At 35.7% G+C, this 23,807-nt stretch overlaps 1 protein-coding gene across 1 annotated transcript in view; it reads left to right on the top strand.

The window, feature by feature from the left end:
• Nucleotides 1–483: 483 nt before the first annotated feature.
• The window catches only part of epor (erythropoietin receptor), a 24,399-nt gene continuing 1,075 nt past the window's right edge, over nucleotides 484–23,807 (top strand). The window contains exons 1-9 of the mRNA XM_061973650.1: nucleotides 484–633; nucleotides 737–847; nucleotides 915–1,050; nucleotides 2,452–2,618; nucleotides 9,014–9,165; nucleotides 15,619–15,775; nucleotides 15,866–15,953; nucleotides 16,045–16,132; nucleotides 23,741–23,807. The exon at nucleotides 23,741–23,807 is cut by the window's right edge and continues 1,075 nt beyond it. Coding sequence (XP_061829634.1) covers nucleotides 745–847; nucleotides 915–1,050; nucleotides 2,452–2,618; nucleotides 9,014–9,165; nucleotides 15,619–15,775; nucleotides 15,866–15,953; nucleotides 16,045–16,132; nucleotides 23,741–23,807 — 958 coding nt within the window. The 5' untranslated portion in view covers nucleotides 484–633; nucleotides 737–744. The remainder of the gene's footprint in view (nucleotides 634–736; nucleotides 848–914; nucleotides 1,051–2,451; nucleotides 2,619–9,013; nucleotides 9,166–15,618; nucleotides 15,776–15,865; nucleotides 15,954–16,044; nucleotides 16,133–23,740) is intronic.

Here is a 23,807-nt window from a genome sequence, read left to right on the forward strand (position 1 = left end):
TCAAAAGCAACGTTGTAATGAACTATTTAAACATTTTAAAGTACCGTACTTTTCGGACTATAAGTCGCAGTTTTTTTCATAGTTTTTTTCCTTTTTTATTATGCATTTTCGGCAGGTGCGACTTATACTCCGAAAAATACGGTACTTCACATCTAATATTCCATTTTTAGGGAAGATATTGCATATTTTGTTTTTTTTGTCATAAAAAGCAGGGTTTTCTTTGAAGAAAATCACTTTGTCAACGGATAGATCTGAAGTACAAAAAAGAATAATAATGTATGACAGATTTTTAGTGCCAGAGACTTAACATTCACCATGATTTAATGTTTTTAAAAATTAAAAAAATATATATTTTTAAATGATCCTATGTTTGGTTCTGATTAAAATCAACAAGTTAAAATTAAAAAAACAAATAACACCGGCAGTACTGAGCACGTATTTCCTTGATATCAGAGCGGTAGTAATATTTTCAGTATCGCCCCACCCTCCAAGGGAGTCATTGTTTTCTTAGTTGAAGTTTTTCAAGTGGGTTATGGCTCCTCCTCTTCTCCACTGACTCTTAGGAGACGTAAACATGTCTTCACGCGGCTTATCGCTGAGGAGCAGGCGTCCAACCGTGTTGCTCTATCCACGGTATCTAAACACACACACACACACACAACACAAACACGCGGGAGCCTGTGTGTCACATTGCTCTCATGTTGTGCACAACAACACTGTTTGCGCGGATGAGAAGACAGGAGGATGACATGTGATGACCTGAGAAGATTGTTGGCACTTTCCGCCGTGGTGTTCGCCATCGGCGCCACCGCCGGCGTCCGAGCGTCGCAACATTTCGAGAAGAAAGGTAAGGTTTTATTGCGCAACTTCCACTAAAGGAGTGACATCAACTTGAAAACAACATCTGCACACAGTTTCTATCATGCTGCAAGAGGAGGCAGAAACACCAAAGTGCTTCGCAGAGGGCAGGAAGGACTTCACCTGCTTCTGGGAGGATGAGGAGGAGAGTCCTTCCTCTCTGGACCAGTACTCTTTCACCTACAACTACCAGTAAGTACTTCTCTTTTTGCATGTACAAAACCAGTGAAGTGGGCACGTTGTGTAAATGGTAAATAAAAAGAGAATACAATGATTTGCAAATCCTTTTCAACTTATATTCAATTGAATAGACTGCAAAGACAAGATATTTAATGTTCCAACTGAGAAATAATCATTAACTTAGAATTTAATGTTTTAAAATTGTCACAGGGGCATTTTTACCACTGTGTTACATGGCCTTTCCTTTTAACAACACTCAGTAAATGTTTGGGAACTGAGGAGACCAATTTTTGAAGCTTCTCAGGTGGAATTCTTTCCCATTCTTGCTTGATGTACAGCTTAAGTTGTTCAACAGTCCGGGGTCTCCGTTGTGGTATTTTACCCTTCTGGAAGACAGGTCTGGATTACAGACAGGCCAGTCTAGTACCCGCACTCTTTTACTATGAAGCCACGCTGTTGTAACACGTGGCTTGGCATTGTCTTGCTGAAATAAGCAGGGGCGTCCATGGTAACGTTGCTTGTATGCTCCAAAACCTGTATGTACCTTTCAGCATTAATGGTGCCTTCACAGATGTGTAAGTTACCCATGTCTTGGGCACTAATACACCCCCATACCATCACAGATGCTGGTATTTCAACTTTGCGCCGAGAACAGTGGTTCTTTTCCTCTTTGGTCCGGAGGACACGACGTCCACAGTTTCCAAAAACAATTTGAAATGTGGACTCGTCAGACCACAGAACCCTTTTCCACTTTGCATCAGTCCATCTTAGATGAGCTCGGGCCCAGCGAAGCCGGGGGCATTTCTGGGTGTTGTTGATAAATGTGAAGTGAAGTGAATTATATTTATATAGCGCTTTTCTCCAGTGACTCAAAGCGCTTTACATAGTGAAACCCAATATCCAAGTTACATTTAAACCAGTGTGGGTGGGACTGGGAGCAGGTGGGTAAAGTGTCTTGCCCAAGGACACAACAGCAGTGACTAGGATGGCGGAAGCAAGGATCGAACCTGCAACCCTCAAGTTGCTGGCACAGCCGCTCTACCAACTGAGCTATACCGCCAAAGCCAATGGCTTTGCATAATAGAATTTTAACTTGCACTTACAGATGTAGCGACGAACTGTAGTTACTGACAGTGGTTTTCTGAAGTGTTCCTGAGCCCATGTGGTGATATCCTTTACACACTGATGTCGCGTTTTGATGCAGTACCGCCTGAGGGATCGAAAGTCCGTAATATCATCGTTTACGTGCAGTGATTTCTCCAGATTCTCTGAACCTTTTGATGGTATTACAGACCGTAGATGGTGAAATCCCTAAATTCCTTGCAATAGCTGGTTGAGAAATGTTGTTCTTAAACTGTTTGACAATTTTAACGAGGATGTTTGTCTCAAAAGTTGTTTCCGTGTCACCAACAGAAATGAAAAGACCAGGAGATGTCCTCTGACAGTCCACCGTGCCAACAGCGGCAAGAAGTTCTTGGTCTGCCACCTGAACCGAGCTCAGATGTTTGTCCAGATGGACATTCAAGTTCACCGCCAGACCAGGCTGGTACACAACCGAAGTCTCCTGGTTGAGCTCGTCTGTAAGTCTTTTTTCATCTATTTATCAGTTTTACACATGAACGTTTGGGGTTATATTTTCTAGGGGAATAATTAGTAGAGTGAAACCTTTTGAGGTGGAACATTCCAGAAGAAATAAGGAATAGATGTACAAAAATTAATGTTTTGATAAATCGATTACCATTCTGATTCATACTGATTCTAAATCAATTCATAATATTCAAATAAGGATAAAAAAATATGTATTGTGCAGTTTTTTTCATAGTTTGGCCGGGGGTGCGACTTGTACTCTGGAGCGACTTATGTGTGAAATTAACAACACATTACCGTAAAATATCAAATATTATTATTTAGCTCATTCACGTAAGAGACTAGACGTATATCAGCAATCGTCACACATACCAATAAAAATTTGGCGGGGGCGGGTCATGGCCAACGTTCCCTCTAAGGTGCGCGCCTGTCCAATTGCGCACTGCTCAAGCGTCCTGCGCACGGCAAATCTATGCCACGCACAAAATCAAATAAAAAAATAAGCGCATAACAATTTTCGACACGACACGGACACGACAGAGAAAACAGTTTTCGTCATCATTGTTCAAATATTGTAACGTCTGTCGAGGCGCTTTGAGGAGATGAATTCCATCGATCACTTTACTGAGCAAAACTCTTTATTGTCAGCCATAAACACATCACCAAAACATTAGTAAAAAAATTATATCAGCAAAACTGGTCATTTTCTGCAGTACAAACCAGACCAAAAGCAACTTTGTTATATCAACAGCAGCCGCTCGCTCTTTCTCACTTGCGCCAACACATGCACATATGGCACTTAGGCAGCCACACAAAAAGTCGGACAACTCCAACACCACACATAAAGTGTAATTCCAGGTCGTAACACTATGATTAACCAATCAAATGTGTGCTTATTCTAGTGTCATTTACTAGGAATCTTAATTTATAAATATTAATCATGAAATGCTGTTAGTATATTAAAAATAAATACTAATAAAAATATATTTTTTACAAACAGGAAGTTGCAGGAATGTACACATGATCCCCCGCTTACATCTCATTGTGCAACATGTGAATGTTTTAATGGGAACTAAATGCAATGTCTGAAAGGGATACAAACTATTTCCAAAGCAGGACCTCCACCCAGACAAACAATACAAGTACACAGTTCATGAAAAACAATATTTTTTGTTATTGTCATTGTAAGTGGGCCTAAACACTTATATTAGAAAATAACCTCATGGAAATGACTGCTGTCATTTGATTATAATAATAAGAGAATGTTGTCTGTCTATCTGTGTTGGCCCTGCGATGAGGTGGGGACTTGTTCAGGGTGTACCCCGCCTTCCACCCGAATGCAGCTGAGATAGGCTCCAGCACCCCCCGCGACCCCGAAAGGGACAAGCGGTAGGAAATGGATGGATGGATGGAGATTGAACTTGTTATTTAGTCAGGTTTGTGACAGGTGTGCTGCTGGTGTAGCCACAGTGTGCACGTCTGATGTTGCTCACATGGGCTCCACTGAATGCTCAGGGAGTTTTTGCGTTTGCTCACACACATGAAAAATTAGAGGGAACATTGGTCGTGGCAGAAGTGCATTGTGAAAAAAAGATGCTACTACTTCCGTAACTATGAAAATTTATCATTTCAACATTGGCGGTAACTTATAAAAACTGAGAAGGGCTGAACAAAAATGGCACCGAAAAGGAAATCATATCGTTATTTATGCCTCATATAACGTACACTTATTCAGCCTGTTGTTCACCATTCTTTATTTATTTTAAATTGCCTTTCAAATGTCTATTCTTGGTGTTGGGTTTTATCAAATAAATGTCCCCAAAAAATGCGACTTAATACTCCAGTGCGACTTATGTATGTTTTTTGCCTTCTTTATTATGCATTTTCGGCCGGTGCGACTTATACTCCGGAGCGATTTATAATCCGAAAAATACGGTATTTTCTGGACAATAGAGCCACACCCACTAAATTTTAAGATATTTTCCGTATACTAGTCGCACCGGACTGTAAGTCGCAGATATATACGTTGTGAAATGAATATTTACACAGAAATATTATGTACCGTATTTTTCGTGCTATAAGTCGCAGTATTTTTCATAGTTTGGCCGGGGGTGCGACTTATACTCAGGAGCGACTTATGTGTGAAATTATTAACACATTACCGTAAAATATCAAATAATATTATTTAGCTCATTCACGTAAGAGACTAGACGCATAAGATTTCATGGGATTTAGTGATTAGGAGTGACAGATTGTTTGGTAAACGTATAGCATGTTCTATATGTTATAGTTATTTGAATGACTCTTACCATAATATGTTACGTTAACATACCAGGCACGTTCTCAGTTGGTTATTTATGTCTCATATAACGTACACTTATTCAGCCTGCTGTTCACTATTCTTTATTTATTTTAAATTGCCTTTCAAATGTCTATTCTTGGTGTTGGCTTTTATCAAATAAATTTCCCCAAAAAAATGCGACTTATACTCCAGTGCGACTTATATATGTTTTTTTCCCTTCTTTATTATGCATCTTCGGGCGGTGCGACTTATATACCGGAGCGACTTATACTCCGAAAAATACTGTATACGTTGTGAAATGAATTTTACACAGAAATATTATGTAAATATTTATTTACATACCTTAATTGCTGACAAACGGTGTCTGTACCACGGCAGTAAAACGGATGATCAAACAAAACAGAAGCCATCGTCATGGACCCACTAGCAGTGCAAGCGAGCTCTCCAATCAGCTGAACAGACGCAATAACTCCACAGTGACGTTTTGGTGCATTTACTGAGGAGTTTGTGAAACTGAAACAATACAAAAAGAAAGTTAATAATACTAACACGGACACTCGTAAATATGTTAGCATATTAGCTATTGCTGCTTGATTACATTACGATAGCACGTATGCGACAGTTTCTTACCTGTGAGTGTGAATTGTTTTAGTTCAATTGTAAAACAGGGGCCAAAGTGAAAATGTGACAGTGGTCCACGGGCGAAAACAGCGATGTTTACCATACAACAGAAGAAAACAAATCTGTTGATTTTACGGTAAAAAAACTGGCAGCTCAGTCACTTGAATTTTTATCGTGCAGTTTACATTTTTACACCAAATTACCGCGAGTTGAAAAAATGTACCACTGTTGTTTTAACGTAACAATTCTGGTGACTGAACTGCCATTTTTATAACGTGAAATCTATGGCCTTTTTTTCCCAGAGCATTGCCTGGAAATTGGCAACCTGTTATTTTTATCGTAAAATTTTGGCGACTTACCTGCCAATTTTCAACAGAAAAATTTTGGGTCACTTTTTTTTTCAGTGCATAAATTGAAAAACAGTACCACTGTTAGTTTTAGCTGCTATCTTTTTGCCATTGTCCGTTGTTTTTACAGTGCATTACTGTAAATGGGAAAAGTGGTACCAGTGGTGGTTTTAGTGGTACCAGTGATGGTTTTAGTGGTACCAGTGATGGTTTTAGTGGTACCAGTGATGGTTTTAGTGGTACCAGTGATGATTTTAGTGGTACCAGTGATGGATTTACGGTGAATTTTGGCGACTGAGCTGCATGGTTTTTACCGTAAACTCTACTGACTTGTTTACGACACGCCATCAATGATTGTGTAACATGAAATCGGTCAGTATGAATATGTCATAAATTTAGTAGCCCTCCTTTGGCAGACCAAACAAAATGACACAATGGGCCAAATTTGTCCAACAGGGGGCATCTCTGTTGTAAAACTTACAAACATTGCTTGGAGTAATGAATGAAGAAACCATGCAAGTAGAAACGCTATGGAAGACCAGACGACGGAACGGCACTTGTACTTCTGGTTCAAAGCACTAAACGGAAGGAAACACTGTAGTCGTCCAAAAGATGGCGCTGTAGCACAAACAATATTACACCTTTTTAGTGTCACTGTGGGTGTTTAGTGAAAACTATTTGTTGAATACAAAACAATATGGCCACGAGCAAAGAAAAATCTCTTAATTAGCCTCACCGTTTATTAAGCCTCGGGGTACAAAGCATAGGAAAAAAATCTGTAAAATACAATAAATGTTTAAAAAAAATTTATAAGAATCTTTTTTCTAAAAGTTGTTTTTCAGGCCATCACTCTGCAACAAGATGGATATTTTCTAACCTGCAACACATTTTTAAAAGTTTCACTTGAATTATTATACCAAATAACACATTGGGAGAATTGGTTTGAATCAAACATTGTGTTGAATCGAATTTGAATCCAATTGTCACACTGGGAATCAGAATCGGATCAAATCGCCAATTTTTGTTTAAGTCTATGAATCATTTGTAAACCAGTGGAGTGAAATGGGATCATTTGGAAATGACAGACATAGAGGATATTTTAATGAATGGACTAGAAATCATCTGTTCCAGGGTCAAACTGTCACCACCATAAAAGCTTTCTTAACTGAACAAGCATTTGTTTTTGTTATTCTTTTGTCAGAGTTAGACATTTTGGGGTGTGGGGAAATAGCTGTGTTACTAAAAAAAACACAAATGTCCACTTAATTGGACATTTGTTTTTTTCATTTCTTTTGTCAGAGTTACACATTATGAGGGTGAAGAAAATATCCCGTTTTTTTTATTTTATTTTTTTTAAAGAGTTACACATTCTAGGGGAAAATATCCCTGTTATGCAAAACACCAATGTCCACTCAATAGGACATTTTGTTTGAAAATATCCCGTTTTTTTTTGTTTTTTTTTAAAGAGTTACACATTCTATGGGAAAATATCCCTGTTATGCAAAACACCAATGTCCACTCAATAGGACATTTTGTTTTTTAGGGGATTTTTTTTCTCCATTTTTTTTGTCATAGTTACACTAATGTGTAATGTGTAGTGCAAAACACAAATGTCCACTAGAGTGGACGCAGATTCTCAGGTGTTCAAGTGGACATTTATTTTAATTTTTTTTCCATTTCTTTTGTCATAGTTACCGGTACACTTTTTTCTTTTTTTTCATAACTTTTGTCATATTACACTTTTTTCTTTTCTTTTTCTTTTCCTTTGTCATAGTTACACTTTTTTATGTATTATTTTATTTCTTTTGTCATAGTTACAGTTGTTTCTTTTTTTTTTCATTTCTTTTTTCATAGTTACACTTGTTTCTTTTTTTTCATTTCTTTTGTCAAAGTTACACTTTTTTCTTTTTTTTTCATTACTTTTGTCAGTTACACTTTTTTTTCATTTCTTTCATCATAGTTACGCTTTTTTAATTTTTTTTTCATTTCTTTTGTCAGTTATACTTTTTTTTCATTTCTTTCATCATAGTTACGCTGTTTTAATTTTTTTTCCATTTCTTTTGTCATAGTTACACTTTTTTCTTTTTTTTCTCATTTCTTTTGTCATGGTTACTTTTTTCTTTTTTGTCAATTTCTTTTGTCATAGTTACTTTTTTCATTTCTTTTGTCATAGTTACTTTTTAATTTCTTTTGTCATAATTACTTTTTTCTTTTTTTCAATTCTTTTGTCATACTTACTTTTTTCTTTTTTGTTCATTTCTTTTGTCATAGTTACTTTTTTCTTCTTTATTTTCATTTCTTTTGTCATACTTACTTTTTTCTTTTTTGTTCATTTCTTTTGTCAGTTACTTTTTTCTTCTTTTTTTCCATTTCTTTTGTCATAGAGTGGACGCTGGTTCTCAGGAGTTCAAGTGGACATTTTTTCTTACACATTATGGAGGTGATTAAAATATCCCGGTTATGCAAAACGCAAATGGCCACTGAAGTGGACGCTGGTTCTCAGTAGTTTAAAAAGGGGGATTGGCATGTGTAAACAAAATGATTTATAATTGGACAATTTTTTTTTTTTTTTTTTTGGAAGACTTACACATTCTAGGAGAAACAGCCCTGTTATGCAAAACCCAAATGTCCACTCAATTGGACATTTGTTTTTTTTAATGTTTTGTTTTCCATCCATCTATTCATTTTCTACCGCTTATTCCCTTTGGGGTCGCGGGGGGGCGCATTCCCGGGTGTTAAAATAGTTATTTTATGCAAAACACAATCGTCAACTGGAGGGGACGCTGGTTCTCAAGTGTTTAAAAAAGGGGATTAATTGCAAGCAATTTATCATATTAACAATATTATATTATGATTTAGTTTGCATACACTTTAACGTTCATACAAGTGTAAAAAGAAAGTGCTACAACGTACAGAAACAACAAAAAATGATGCAAATGCGTGTGGAATATGTGGAGCAAAAACCCAAAGAAACAATGTCAAGTTAAGTCTTGTGTGTGTGTGTGTGTGTGTGTGTGTGTGTGTGTGTGTGTGTGTGTGTGTGTGTGTGTGTGTGTGTGTGTGTGTGTGTGTGTGTGTGTGTGTGTGTGTGTGTGTGTTGTGTGGTTGTCCACACCAGTTCTTCTGGACCCTCCAGCCAACTTGACTGTGAGGACCACAGGCCAGCAAGACCAGCTGAACGTGAGCTGGGTGCCTCCGCCCCTCAAGTACATGGACGACAGCCTGATGTACGAGGTGTCGTACGCCACGGCAGACAGTCACATGACGCAGGTATGACGCCCCTCAAACCGCCGTTGTCCACATAATCCAAACTGAAATTGAAAATCAAAATATTTTTTTTACATTTAATACTTAATAGTCAGCAGTGCGGTCCAGTTATTATCTTGTTTGCTTCTACTTCTGAGTCTCATTTGCAAGTATTACATAGTAGACTTTGAATGCCAGGAATTAGTCTTTGCCATTAAGTTCAATGTGCCAGTTTTGTCCTTCGTTGAGTCCTACAAAGTGTACATAAATATTGTATTTATCACTGTAACAATAAATGTATTAGAGTAGCAATCATTTTTCATTCGTTTAAATGTTGGATGTTTAATCCAAAATTTAACAATGAACTGATAATGATAACTGTGCTCTGAAGTTGTTATATCTTATTTTCTTACACACGTCTCATTTGCAAGTATTATAAAGTAGACTATGAATGCCAGGAATTAGTCTTTGCCATTAAGTTGATTGTGCCAGTCTTGTCTTTCGTTGAGCCTACAAAGTGTTTATAAACATCAGCTGCATTCGGGCGGAAGGCGGGGTACACCCTGGACAAGTCGCCACCTCATCGCACAGATAGACAGACAACATTCACACTCACATTCACACACTAGGGCCCATTTAGTGTTGCCAATCAACCTATCCCCAGGTGCATGTCTTTGAAGGTGGGAGGAAGCCGGAGTACCCGGAGGGAACCCACACAGTCACGGGGAGAACATGCAAACTCCATACAGAAAGATGTTTTGTAAAAATGTTACGTTGACAAAAGCGGTCGACTGTGTAAACTTTTTTTCTTCTGATACGATACCAATATTGGTGCCTTGAGTATTGGCCGATACGGATATCAGCATGAACCATAGCACTTACTTTTATTCTTTTGTCGTGTGAAATGTTCGAAAAGGGTAGGCTGATTTATGCTCTTAAAGTGCAGCGTTCATTTGTTTTTGGCGACACCTAGTGGCCACAATAACTCATTAAGTTGAGCTTGTGATGCAGTAAGTTGAATGAGGCGGACACACTTGTTACTTGACACTTTCTGACACGCTTGCCTTGAAGACTTTGTGTGTGTAAGTAATATGCAAGTAGAAATATTTCATACTTGTTCATATTGACAAATGTGAAATTTAAAGACACTAGTGCTTTTAAAAAATGTATTATAATAGAAAAGGATGGGGGAATAACTACTGTACATATTTCGTTGCAATATATTTTCTGTAGGAGGACAAACATGACACAAAACTTCCTAGTTGTTAGAAATCTCACTGTTTATATTACACATGCTTCACTGATGAGAGTACCGTATTTGGCGAGCGCCGTTTTGTCCTACTAAATTCGGCGGTCCTTCAACTCACCGTAGTTTGTTGACATATACAGCTTTCTCCGGCGCTGCCACAGAAAGACGTGTTTTATGCCACTCCTTCTTTGTCTAATTTTGTCCACCAAACGTTTTATGCTGTGCCTGAATGCACAAAGGTGAGCTTTGTTGATGTTATTGACTTGTGTGGGGTGCTAATCAGGCATTATTTGGTCAATGCATGACAGCAACCTAATCGATGCTAACATGCTATTTAGGCTAGCTGTATGTACATATTGCATCATTGTGCCTCACTTGTAGGTATATTTGAGCTCATTTCATTTCCTTTACTTATGTCCTCTGTGTATTTAATTCATATTTGCATGACACATTATCTGCATTTCTGATAGTTGTTTGTGTGCCATGTTGTTCCAGACCACAGCAAACATCACCTCGTTTGCAAAGATTGTAATAAATCCATTAGAAGAAGACAGCCTGTCGTTTCCTTTTAACTTGGACACACACATCTATACCTTTGGCCATTCTAAGACACTCATTTCCAGGAGTTATCTCACCCTCTGAGAAGTTTTACTAATGTTTTTCAATGTTGTAAAAATGTGTAGAATAACAATTTTATTTGAACATTTCTTTCAACGAATAATTGCGTCAGCTTGCGACACAAAGTCATTTTGATAGTAGGCTAATATGGCTCATCCATCCATCCATTTTCTACCGCTTGTGCCTTTTGGGGTCGCGGGGGGTGCTGGAGCCTATCTCAGCTGCATTCGTATAGACACTTATATCAAGTGTTGTCTTCATTATAACACTTATAAAGTAATTTTGATAGTAGGCTAATATAACTAATATAGACACATCATGTGTTGGCTTCATTATAACACTTGTATAAGACTTTTAAAGTCATTTTGATAGTAGGTTAATATAGCTAATATAGACACGTTCATCATGTGTTGGCTTCATTATACCACTTATGTAATAATTTTAAAGTATTTTTGATAGTAGGCTAGTGTAACTAATATAGACACTTACATCATGTGTTGCCTTCATTATAACACTTATATAAGGCTTTTAAAGTCATTTTGATAGTAGGCTAATATAACTAATATAGACACTTCATGTGTTGTCTTCATTATAACACTTGTGTAATAATTTTTAAATAATTTTGATAGTAGGCTAATATAGACACATCATGTGTTGCCTTCATTATAACACTTATGTAATCATTTTTAAATAATTTTGATAGTAGGCTAATATAGCTAATAGACACTTGCATTATGTGTTGCCTTCATTATAACACTTATATAAGACTTTTAAAGTCATTTTTATAGTAGGCTAATAGACACTTTCATCATGTGTTGTCTTCATTATAACACTTATGTAATAATTTTAAAGTCGTTTTGATAGTAGGCTAATATAGCTAATATAGACACTTACATCATGTGTTGCCTTCATTATAACACTTATGTAATCATTTTTAAATAATTTTGATAGTAGGGTAATATAGCTAAAAGACACTTGCATTACGTGTTGCCTTCATTATAACACTTATATAAGACTTTAAAGTAATTTTTATAGTAGGCTAATAGACACTTTCATCATGTGTTGTCTTCATTATAACACTTATGTAATAATTTTAAAGTCGTTTTGATAGTAGGCTAATATAGCTAATATAGACACTTACATCATGTGTTGCCTTCATTATAACACTTATATAAGACTTTTAAAGTCATTTTGATAGTAGGCTAATATAGCTAATATAGACACTTACATCATGTGTTGCCTTCATTATAACACTTATATAAGACTTTTAAAGTCATTTTTATAGTAGGCTAATAGACACTTTCATCATGTGTTGTCTTCATTATAACACTTATGTAATAATTTTAAAGTCGTTTTGATAGTAGGCTAATATAGCTAATATAGACACTTACATCATGTGTTGCCTTCATTATAACACTTATGTAATCATTTTTAAATAATTTTGATAGTAGGGTAATATAGCTAAAAGACACTTGCATTACGTGTTGCCTTCATTATAACACTTATATAAGACTTTAAAGTAATTTTTATAGTAGGCTAATAGACACTTTCATCATGTGTTGTCTTCATTATAACACTTATGTAATAATTTTAAAGTTGTTTTGATAGTAGGCTAATATAGCTAATATAGACACTTACATCATGTGTTGCCTTCATTATAACACTTATATAAGACTTTTAAAGTCATTTTGATAGTAGGCTAATATAGCTAATATAGACACTTACATCATGTGTTGCCTTCATTATAACACTTATATAAGGCTTTTAAAGTCATTTTGATAATAGGCTAATATAGCTAATATAGACACGTTCATCATGTGTTGTCTTCATTATAACACTTATGTAATAATTTTAAAGTAATTTTGATAGTAGGCTAATATAGACACATCATGTGTTTACTTCATTATAACACTTATATAAGACTTTTAAAGTCATTTTGATAGTTAGGCTAATATAACTAATATAGACACTTACATCATGTGTTGTCTTCATTATAACACTTATACAAGACTTTTAAAGTCATTTTTATAGTAGGCTAATATAGACACTTTCATCATGTGTTGTCTTCATTATAACACTTATATAAGACTTAAAGTCATTTTTATAGTAGGCTAATATAGACACGTTCATCATGTGTTGTCTTAAGACAACACATGATGAACGTGTCTATATTAGCCTACTATAAAAATGACTAAGTCTTATATAAGTGTTATAATGAATTCATTATAACACTTATATAAGACTTAAAGTCATTTTTATAGTAGGCTAATATAGACACGTTCATCATGTGTTGTCTTCATTATAACACTTATGTAGTAATTTTGATAGTAGGCTAATATAGACACATCATATGTTTCCTTCATTATAACACTTACCGTATTTTCCGCACTATAAGGCGCACCTAAAAACCACAAACTTTCTCAAAAGCTGACAGTGCGCCTTATAACCCGGTGCGCTTTATATATGGATAAATATTAAGATTCATTTTCATAAAGTTTAGGTCTCGCAACTACGGTAAACAGCCGCCATCTTTTTTCCCCGTAGAAGAAGCGCGCGGTGCATGCTGGGATATGTGACGTTTCATTTCCATTTGTGTGTTTATGTAAAGACCCCAAAATGGCTCCTATTAAGTGTGTTGTCTGTCTAATTATAAATAATGCAGACGAGGCGTGTTAACTGAGTTCTCAACGTTTTCTCACAGCGTGCTCATAACCACATTCGAACTCCCAGCATACAACATCGCTTCTCAGGGCTACCGCGCATGCTCGTAACTATCGTTGCATGCTGGGTAGTGTAGTTGTTATATTTGCTAGCTCATAACAGCACATTGAGAGACACGCTTACGCGCTTAATTCAATACTCGCCGTCATTCCGGGTGGATTGACAAAAGACCTCCAGCCGCTAGATATTGGTGTCAACAGGGCATTCGAAGCTAGACTGCTAACTGCGTGGGAACAATGGAAGACAGAAGGCGAACACACCTTCACTAAGACGAGGAGGCAGCGCCAGACGACGCCAACATCTGCCAGTGGATCGTAAATTTGCCCAACTTTTCACTTCGGACACCGAAGACGAAGGATTTACGAATGAAGAATAACTTCAGAAAGTGAGCGCTATGTTTATTTTGTGTGTTGTGACATTAACGTTCGAGCAACATTATGTTGCTATTGCTCTGCACTATTTTGAATTTTACTATGTTTGTGATTACACATTTGCGTACATTTTGGGAGTGAACAGAGTTGTTAGAACGCTGGTTTTTAATATATTATTAAAGTTTGACTGACCTATCTGACTGTTTTTTTGACATTCCCTTTAGCGCAGCGTAGGCGCGGCTTATAGTCCGGGGCGGCTTATTGGTGGACAAAGTTATGAAATATGTAATTCATTGAAGGTGCGGCTAATAATCCGGTGCGCCTTATAGTGCGGAAAATACGGTATATAAGACTTTTAAAGTCATTTTGATAGTTAGGCTAATATAACTAATATAGACACTTACATCATGTGTTGTCTTCATTATAACACTTATACAAGACTTTTAAAGTCATTTTTATAGTAGGCTAATATGGACACTTTCATCATGTGTTGTGTAATCATTTTAAAGTCATTTTGATAGTAGGCTATTATAGACATTTACATCATGTGTTGTGTAATAATTTTAAAGTAATTTTGATAGTAGGCAAATATAGCTAATAGACACTTTCATCATGTGTTGTCTTCATTATAACACTTATATAAGACTTAAAGTCATTTTGATAGTTGGCTAATATAACTAATATAGACACTTTCATCATGTTTCCTTCATTATAACACTTATATAAGACTTTTAAAGTCATTTTGACAGTAGGCTAATATAGCTAATATAGACACTTACATCATGTGTTGTCTTCATTATAACACTTATATCAGACTTTTAAAGTCATTTTGATAGTAGGCTAATATAGACACTTACATCATGTGTTGTCTTCATTATAACACTTACGTAATAATTTTAAAGTAATTTTGATAGTAGGCTAATATAGCTAATATAGACACTTACATCATGTGTTGTCTTCATTATAACACTTATACTGTACAAGGCTTTTAAAGTCATTTTGATAGTAGGCTAATATAACTAATGTAGACATTACATCATGTGTGGCCTTCATTATAACACTTATAGAAGGCTTTAAATTTTTTGCAGCTCCAGACAGATTTGTTTTAAATTCAGCTTTGGTCCAATATGGCTCTCTCAACATTTTGGGTTGCCGACCCCTGGTCTAGCTTGTGTGTTATTGTGTGCGTCTCTGTTGCATAGCTGCTAGCTCCATGTTTACCCTTTGTAAATGACTTCCCTAAAATCCAAGAAAAGATCCACCTGGTGTGCTTATGGGAGGACATTTAGATGTCCATCTTAATACGCTGCAGGACTGCTTGTATCGGAGATTACAAAAGCATATCAGTTGATACTTGTCTTTTGTTGATATCAGAGCGATATTGGCTCGGAGCAACACTACTTTAGAGCAATAAGAAGAATGTGTTGGTGGACATAGTGTTCTAAGGTTTTCCTGTATGGGTTAGGGACTGTGTTGTTGTTTTTGACGTACTTGGTGTTTATTACCAATACCTTGCAGGTGGAGGTGGTCCAAGCCAGCTCTGAGATGATCTTAAGGGGTCTACAGCCAGGCACCAAGTACAAGGTGAGGGTTCGTGTCAAGCTGGATGGAATCAGCTACAACGGCTACTGGAGTGCGTGGAGCGAGCCCGTGTTGACGGAGACGCCACCTGCAGGTTTGCACTCATTAGCATATTTCACACATCAGGTGTGCCGGCGAGAAAAGGGCCCGACAAACTTCTGTTTTTTTTTTGTTTTTTTACCAGAACTCAACCTGCTCATCGTGTTCCTCACGCTCATCATGTTCTTCATCCTATTGGTGCTCTCTGTCACTGTGCTCGTGTCCAATCGCAGGTCGGCATTTTCTCAGTTACTAAAAAAAAAAGTGTTAATATGTACAAGTAGGATATTTAAAGAAGCATACACCCCATCTTGTCTTGTCTAGTTTTCTGATAAAGAAGATTTGGCCCACAATTCCGACTCCAGATGGCAAATTTCAAGGCCTTTTCACCGATTATGGCGGAGACTTTCAGGTAAGGACCAGATTTAGAGTCCTCGTATCGCTAGAAGCAGTATTTACCATCTTAGTTTGCCACTGATTACATTCAAAAATAGAGTTTTCAGAGTTAACGCTTGTGATTAATCACAGGATATATTGCATTAATCATGTATATATGAAGATTATTCACACAATATATCTTATATGACCTGCATTTGCGTAAAATATTGAGGTCTTTTTTCAAGTTAATTTAAATAATTCTAGCTAGTAATTTACTGCGATTAATCATGATTAATCAAAAGGAAAAAGTGTGATTAATTTGAGTTAAAAATGAATTACTACTAAAAACAAAACAATTGATGACTAAGTGCCAAGGGTGCAAATTTGGATATCGATTCATCACGATACAGGACCAGTAGTGACGATATCAACATTTTCTAATTGACAAAAATAGTCAATTAGAAAATTGACTATTAAAAAGTTAACGTGTTAATGGATGTGATTAATCACAGGATATATTGCGTTAATCATGTATATATGAAGATTATTTACACAATATATTTTATATAACGTGCATGATATTCTGACAAAAAAATTGTTTAAAGTAATTCTAGCTAGTAATTTACTGCGATTAATCACGATTAATCAAAAGGAAAAAGTGTGATTAATTTGATTTAGAAATTAATTACTACTGAAAACAAAACTATTGATTACTAAGTGCAAAGAGTGAGCCAGTAAATTAGAATATTTTGAAAAACTTGATTTATTTCAGTAATTGCATTCAAAAGGTGTAACTTGTACATTATATTTATTCATTGCACACAGACTGATGCATTCAAATGTTTATTTCATTTAATTTTGATGATTTGAAGTGGCAACAAATGAAAATCCAAAATTCCGTGTGTCACAAAATTAGAATATTACTTAAGGCTAATACAAAAAAGGGATTTTTAGAAATGTTGGCCAACTGAAAAGTATGAAAATGAAAAATATGAGCATGTACAATACTCAATACTTGGTTGGAGCTCCTTTTGCCTCAATTACTGCGTTAATGCGGCGTGGCATGGAGTCGATGAGTTTCTGGCACTGCTCAGGTGTTATGAGAGCCCAGGTTGCTCTGATAGTGGCCTTCAACTCTTCTGCGTTTTTGGGTCTGGCATTCTGCATCTTCCTTTTCACAATACCCCACAGATTTTCTATGGGGCTAAGGTCAGGGGAGTTGGCGGGCCAATTTAGAACAGAAATACCATGGTCCGTAAACCAGGCACGGGTAGATTTTGCGTTGTGTGCAGGCGCCAAGTCCTGTTGGAACTTGAAATCTCCATCTCCATAGAGCAGGTCAGCAGCAGGAAGCATGAAGTGCTCTAAAACTTGCTGGTAGACGGCTGCGTTGACCCTGGATCTCAGGAAACAGAGTGGACCGACACCAGCAGATGACATGGCATCACTGATGGTGGAAACTTTACACTAGACTTCAGGCAACGTGGATCCTGTGCCTCTCCTGTCTTCCTCCAGACTCTGGGACCTCGATTTCCAAAGGAAATGCAAAATTTGCTTTCGTCAGAAAACATGACTTTGGACCACTCAGCAGCAGTCCAGCTCTTTTTTTCCTTAGCCCAGGTGAGACGCTTTGCGCGCTGTTTCTTGGTCAACAGTGGCTTGATACGAGGTATGCGGCAGTTGAAACCCATGTCTTTCAAGCGTCTTGGTGGTGGATCTTGAAGCACTGACTCCAGCAGCTGTCCACTCCTTCTGAATCTCCCCCACATTTTTGAATGGGTTTTTTTTCACAATCTTGACCAGGGCGCGGTGATCCCTATCGCTTGTACACTTTTTCTGACCACAGTTTTTCCTTCCCTTTGCCTCTCCATTAATGTGTTTGGACACAGAGCTCTGAGAACAGCCAGCCTCTTCAGCAATAACCTTTTGTGTCTTTCCCTCCTTGTGCAATGTGTCGATGGTTGCCTTTTGGACAGCTGTCAAATCCGAAGTCTTCCCCATGTTTGTGTAGGCTTCAGAACTGGACTGAGAGACCATTTAAAGCCCTTTGCAGGTGTTTTGAGTTAATCAGCTGATTAGTTTGTGGCACCAGGTGTCTTCAAAATTTAACCCTTACACAATATTCTAATTTTGTGACACACGGAATTTTGGATTTTCATTTGTTGCCACTTCAAATCATCAAAATTAAATGAAATAAACATTTGAATGCATCAGTCTGTGTGCAATGAATAAATATAATGTACAAGTTACACCTTTTGAATGCAATTACTGAAATAAATCAAGTTTTTCAAAATATTCTAATTTACTGGCTTTTACCTGTATATGAAGATTATTAACACAATATATTTTATATAACCTGCATTTGCGTAAAATATTGAGGTCTTTTTTCAAGTTAATTTAAATAATTCTAGCTAGTAATTTACTGCGATTAATCAGGATTAATCAAAAGGAAAAAGTCTGATTAATTTGATTCAGAAATGAATTACTACTAAAAACAAAATTGATTACTAGGTGCCAAGGGTGCAAATTTGGATATCGATTCATCATGATACAAGACCAGTAGTGACGATATCAACATTTTCTAATTGACAAAAATAGGGCGGTCAAAGTTAACATGTTAATGCATGTGATTAATCACAGGATATATTGTGTTAATCATGTATATATGAAGATTATTTACACAATATATTTTATATAACGTGCATGATATTCTGACAAAAAATATTTCAAGTTAATTTAAATAATTCAGCTAGTAATTTACTGCGATTAATCACGATTAATCAAAAGGAAAAAGTGTGATTAATTTGATTTAGAAATTAATTACTACTAAAAACAAAACAATTGATTACTAAGTGCTAAGGGTGCAAATTTAGATCTCGACTCATCACGATACAGGACCAGTAATGACGATACCAACATTTCCTAATTGACAAAAATAGGGCGATCAAAGTTAACGTGTTAATGCATGTGATTAATCACAGGATATATTGCGTTAATCATGTATATATGAAGATTATTCACACAATAAATTTTATATAACCTGCATTTGCGTAAAATGTTGAGGTCTTTTTTAAACTTAAAGTTCTCGCTAGTAATTTACTGCGATTAATCACGATTAATCAAAAGGAAAAATTGTGATTAATTTGATTAAGAAATTAAATAATACTAAAAACAAAACAATTGATGACGAAGGGCTAAGGGTGCAAATTTGGATATCGATTCATCACAATACAGGACCAGTAGTGACATATCAACATTTTGTAATTGACAAAAATAGGGCGATCAAAGTTAACGTGTTAATGCATGTGATTAATCACAGGATATATTGTGTTAATCATGTATATATGAAGATTATTCACACAATATATTGTATACAACCTGCATTTGCGTAAAATATTGAGGTATTTTTTCAAGTTAATTTAAATAATTCTAGCTAGTAATTTACTGCGATTAATCACGATGAATCAAAAGGAAAATAGTGTGATTAATTGGATTTAGAAATTAAATAATACTAAAAACAAAACAATTGATTACTAAGTGCTAAGGGTGCAAATTTGGATATCGATTCATCACGATACAGGACCAGTAGTGACGATACCAACATTTTCTAATTGACAAAGATAGGGCGGTCAAAGTTAACATGTTAATGCATGTGATTAATCACAGAATATATTGTGTTAATCATGTATATATGAAGATTGTTCACACAATATATCTTATTAACCTGCATTTGCGTAAAATATTGAGGTCTTTTTTCAAGTTAATTTAAATAATTGTAGCTAGTAATTTACTGCGATTAATCACGATGAATCAAAAGGAAAATAGTGTGATTAATTGGATTTACAAAAATTAAATACTACTAAAAACAAAACAATTGATGACAAATGGCTAAGGGTGCAAATTTGGATATCGATTCATCACAATACAGGACCAGCAGTGACGATATCAACATTTTGTAAAAATAGGGCGGTCAAAGTTAACATGTGATTAATCACAGGATATATTGCGTTAATCAGGTATATATGAAGATTATTCACACAATATATTTTATATAACCTGCAGGGACGGCGTGGCGCAGTGGGAGAATGGCCGTGCGCGACCCGAGGGTCCCTGGTTCAATCCCCACCTAGTACCAACCTCGTCATGTCCGTTGTGTCCTGAGCAAGACACTTCACCCTTGCTCCTGATGGGTGCTGGTTAGCGCCTTGCATGGCAGCTCCCTCCATCAGTGTGTGAATGTGTGTGTGAATGGGTGAATGTGGAAGTAGTGTCAAAGCGCTTTGAGTACCTTGAAGGTAGAAAAGCGCTATACAAGTACAACAACCCATTTGCGTAAAATATTGAGGTATTTTTTCAAGTTAATTTAAATAATTCTAGCTGGTGATTTACTGCGATTAATCACGATAACTCAAAAGGAAAAAGTGTGATTAATTTGATTTAGAAATTACTACTAAAAACAAAACAACTGATTACTAAGTGCTAAGGGTGCACATTTTTATATCGATTCACCACGATACAGGACCAGTAATGACGATACCAACAATTTGTAATTGACAAAAATAGGGCGGTCAAAGTTAACATGTTAATGCATGTGATTAATTACAGGATATATTGTGTTAATCATGTATATATGAAGATTATTTACACAATATGTTTTATAAAACGTGCATGATATTCTGACAAAAAAAAATTTAAACTTAATTTAAATAATCCTAGCTAGTAATTTACTGCGATTAATCACGATTAATCAAAAGAAAAAAGTGTGATTAATTTGATTTCGAAATGAATTACTACTAAAAACAAAACAATTGATTACTAAGTGCTAAGTGTGCAAATTTGGATATGGATTCATCACGATACAGGACCAGTAGTGACGATATCAACATTTTCTAATTGACAAAAATAGGGCGGTCAAAGTTAACGTGTTAATGCATGTGATTAATCACAGGATATATTGTGCTAATCATGTATATATGAAAATTATTCACACAATGTATCTTATACAACCTGTATTTGCGTAAAATATTGAGGTCTTTTTTAAACTTAATTTAAATAATTCTAGCTAGTAATTTACTGCGATTAATCACGATGAATCAAAAGGAAAATAGTGTGATTAATTGGATTTACAAAAATTAAATACTACTAAAAACAAAACAATTGATGACAAATGGCTAAGGGTGCAAATTTGGATATCGATTCATCACAATACAGGACCAGCAGTGACGATATCAACATTTTGTAAAAATAGGGCGGTCAAAGTTAACATGTGATTAATCACAGGATATATTGCGTTAATCAGGTATATATGAAGATTATTCACACAATATATTTTATATAACCTGCATTTGCGTAAAATATTGAGGTATTTTTTCAAGTTAATTTAAATAATTCTAGCTGGTAATTTACTGCGATTAATCACGATAACTCAAAAGGAAAAAGTGTGATTAATTTGATTTAGAAATTACTACTAAAAACAAAACAACTGATTACTAAGTGCTAAGGGTGCACATTTTTATATCGATTCACCACGATACAGGACCAGTAATGACGATACCAACAATTTGTAATTGACAAAAATAGGGCGGTCAAAGTTAACATGTTAATGCATGTGATTAATTACAGGATATATTGTGTTAATCATGTATATATGAAGATTATTTACACAATATGTTTTATAAAACGTGCATGATATTCTGACAAAAATTTTTTTAAACTTAATTTAAATAATCCTAGCTAGTAATTTACTGCGATTAATCACGATTAATCAAAAGAAAAAAGTGTGATTAATTTGATTTCGAAATGAATTACTACTAAAAACAAAACAATTGATTACTAAGTGCTAAGGGTGCAAATTTGGATATGGATTCATCACGATACAGGACCAGTAGTGACGATATCAACATTTTCTAATTGACAAAAATAGGGCGGTCAAAGTTAACGTGTTAATGCATGTGATTAATCACAGGATATATTGTGCTAATCATGTATATATGAAAATTATTCACACAATGTATCTTATACAACCTGTATTTGCGTAAAATATTGAGGTCTTTTTTAAACTTAATTTAAATAATTCTAGCTAGTAATTTACTGCGATTAATCACGATTAATCAAAAAGAAAAAGTCTGATTAATTTGATTTAGAAATTAATTACTACTAAAAACAAAACAATTGATTACTAAGTGCCAAGGGTGCAAATTTGGATAGCGATTCATCACGATACAGGACCAGTAGTGACGATATCAACATTTTCTAATTGACAAAAATAGGGCGGTCCAGTTATTATCTTGTTTGCTTCTACTTCTGAGTCTCATTTGCAAGTATTACATAGTAGACTTTGAATGCCAGGAATTAGTCTTTGCCATTAAGTTCAATGTGCCAGTTTTGTCTTTCGTTGAGTCCTACAAAGTGTATATAAATATTGTATTTATCACTGTAACAATAAATGTATTAGAGTAGCAATCATTTTTAATTTGTTTAAATGTTGGATGTTTAATCCAACATTTAACAATGAACTAATAAATGATAACTGTGCTCTGAAGTTGTTATATCTTATTTTCTTACACACGTCTCATTTGCAAGTATTATATAGTAGACTATGAATGCCAGGAATTAGTCTTTGCCATTAAGTTGATTGTGTCTGTCTTGTCTTTCGTTGAGCCTACAAAGTGTTTATAAACATTGTATTTATTACAGTAACAATACATTTATTAGTAAAGCTAATTTTTTACATACATACATATATTTTTATTCATTATTTAACAATGAACTGGTAATGATAACTGTGCTCTAAATTTGTTAAAATGTATTTTCTTACACAAGTCTCATTTGCAAGTATTATATAGTAGATGTTGCATGCAGTTGAAATTCCAGACGTTAGATGGCAGTAGTGTGTAGCTCCAGTGTGTTGCCTTCGCCAGGAAGTAGTCTTTGCCAGTCTTGTCTTTTGTTGAGTCCAAGAAAATGTTTATACTGTAAGTATTTTACTTATGTGTTAATGTATTAATAATAAGCGCTATTAAAATATAATCCGATATTACTATTACAAACCAGCTGTTTGATTGCAACGTGCATCTTAGTCGTAGTTTTCATTACCAAATTCAGAGGTGTTGAAATCACCATGTAAACTTGCTAACGCTACTCAGTAGCATGTCTATGGAAAATCCAATGTGAATAAGCATAGTAGCGCATTTTGAAAAGTGGAGCCCTACTGTACTTTTAAGTACCTTCGTCTTGCTTCGTTGGCATGGAAACGTGTAACATTCTGGAGAGGTAGTCTTGAAACATCTCACCGTAGGATAGATATTCGGGAGAATGGTTGCCCCGGGAGATTTTCGGGAGGAGCTCTGAAATTTGGGAGTCTCCCGGGAAAATCGGGAGGGTTGGCAAGTATGTTATAGCTTGGTTAATAAGCACGGCCTTGATGTATTTTATTTTGAATAAATGACTTCCCATTTTCTGCGATGTTAGCCGCCTTGTGCTAACAGTTGTTGGCTATTTAGAACGTGCAGAAAAGAGAAAGACGTGTTCTTGTCTCACAAATGGATGGTGATCAGCTAAATTCCAAAAAAAAGGGCAATTCCCCTTTCAGAAGATATACATTTTAAGCGCCAGTCTGATCTTCCGTTTCCTTCTGGCACAGGAGTGGCTAAAGCAGACAAACGGGGGCTTGTGGTTGACCCCGGCGGTGCTCCACACAGACGACTACC

The sequence above is a fragment of the Nerophis lumbriciformis genome, linkage group LG22, assembly GCF_033978685.3.
Source record: "Nerophis lumbriciformis linkage group LG22, RoL_Nlum_v2.1, whole genome shotgun sequence".
Classification (NCBI taxonomy): domain Eukaryota; kingdom Metazoa; phylum Chordata; class Actinopteri; order Syngnathiformes; family Syngnathidae; genus Nerophis; species Nerophis lumbriciformis.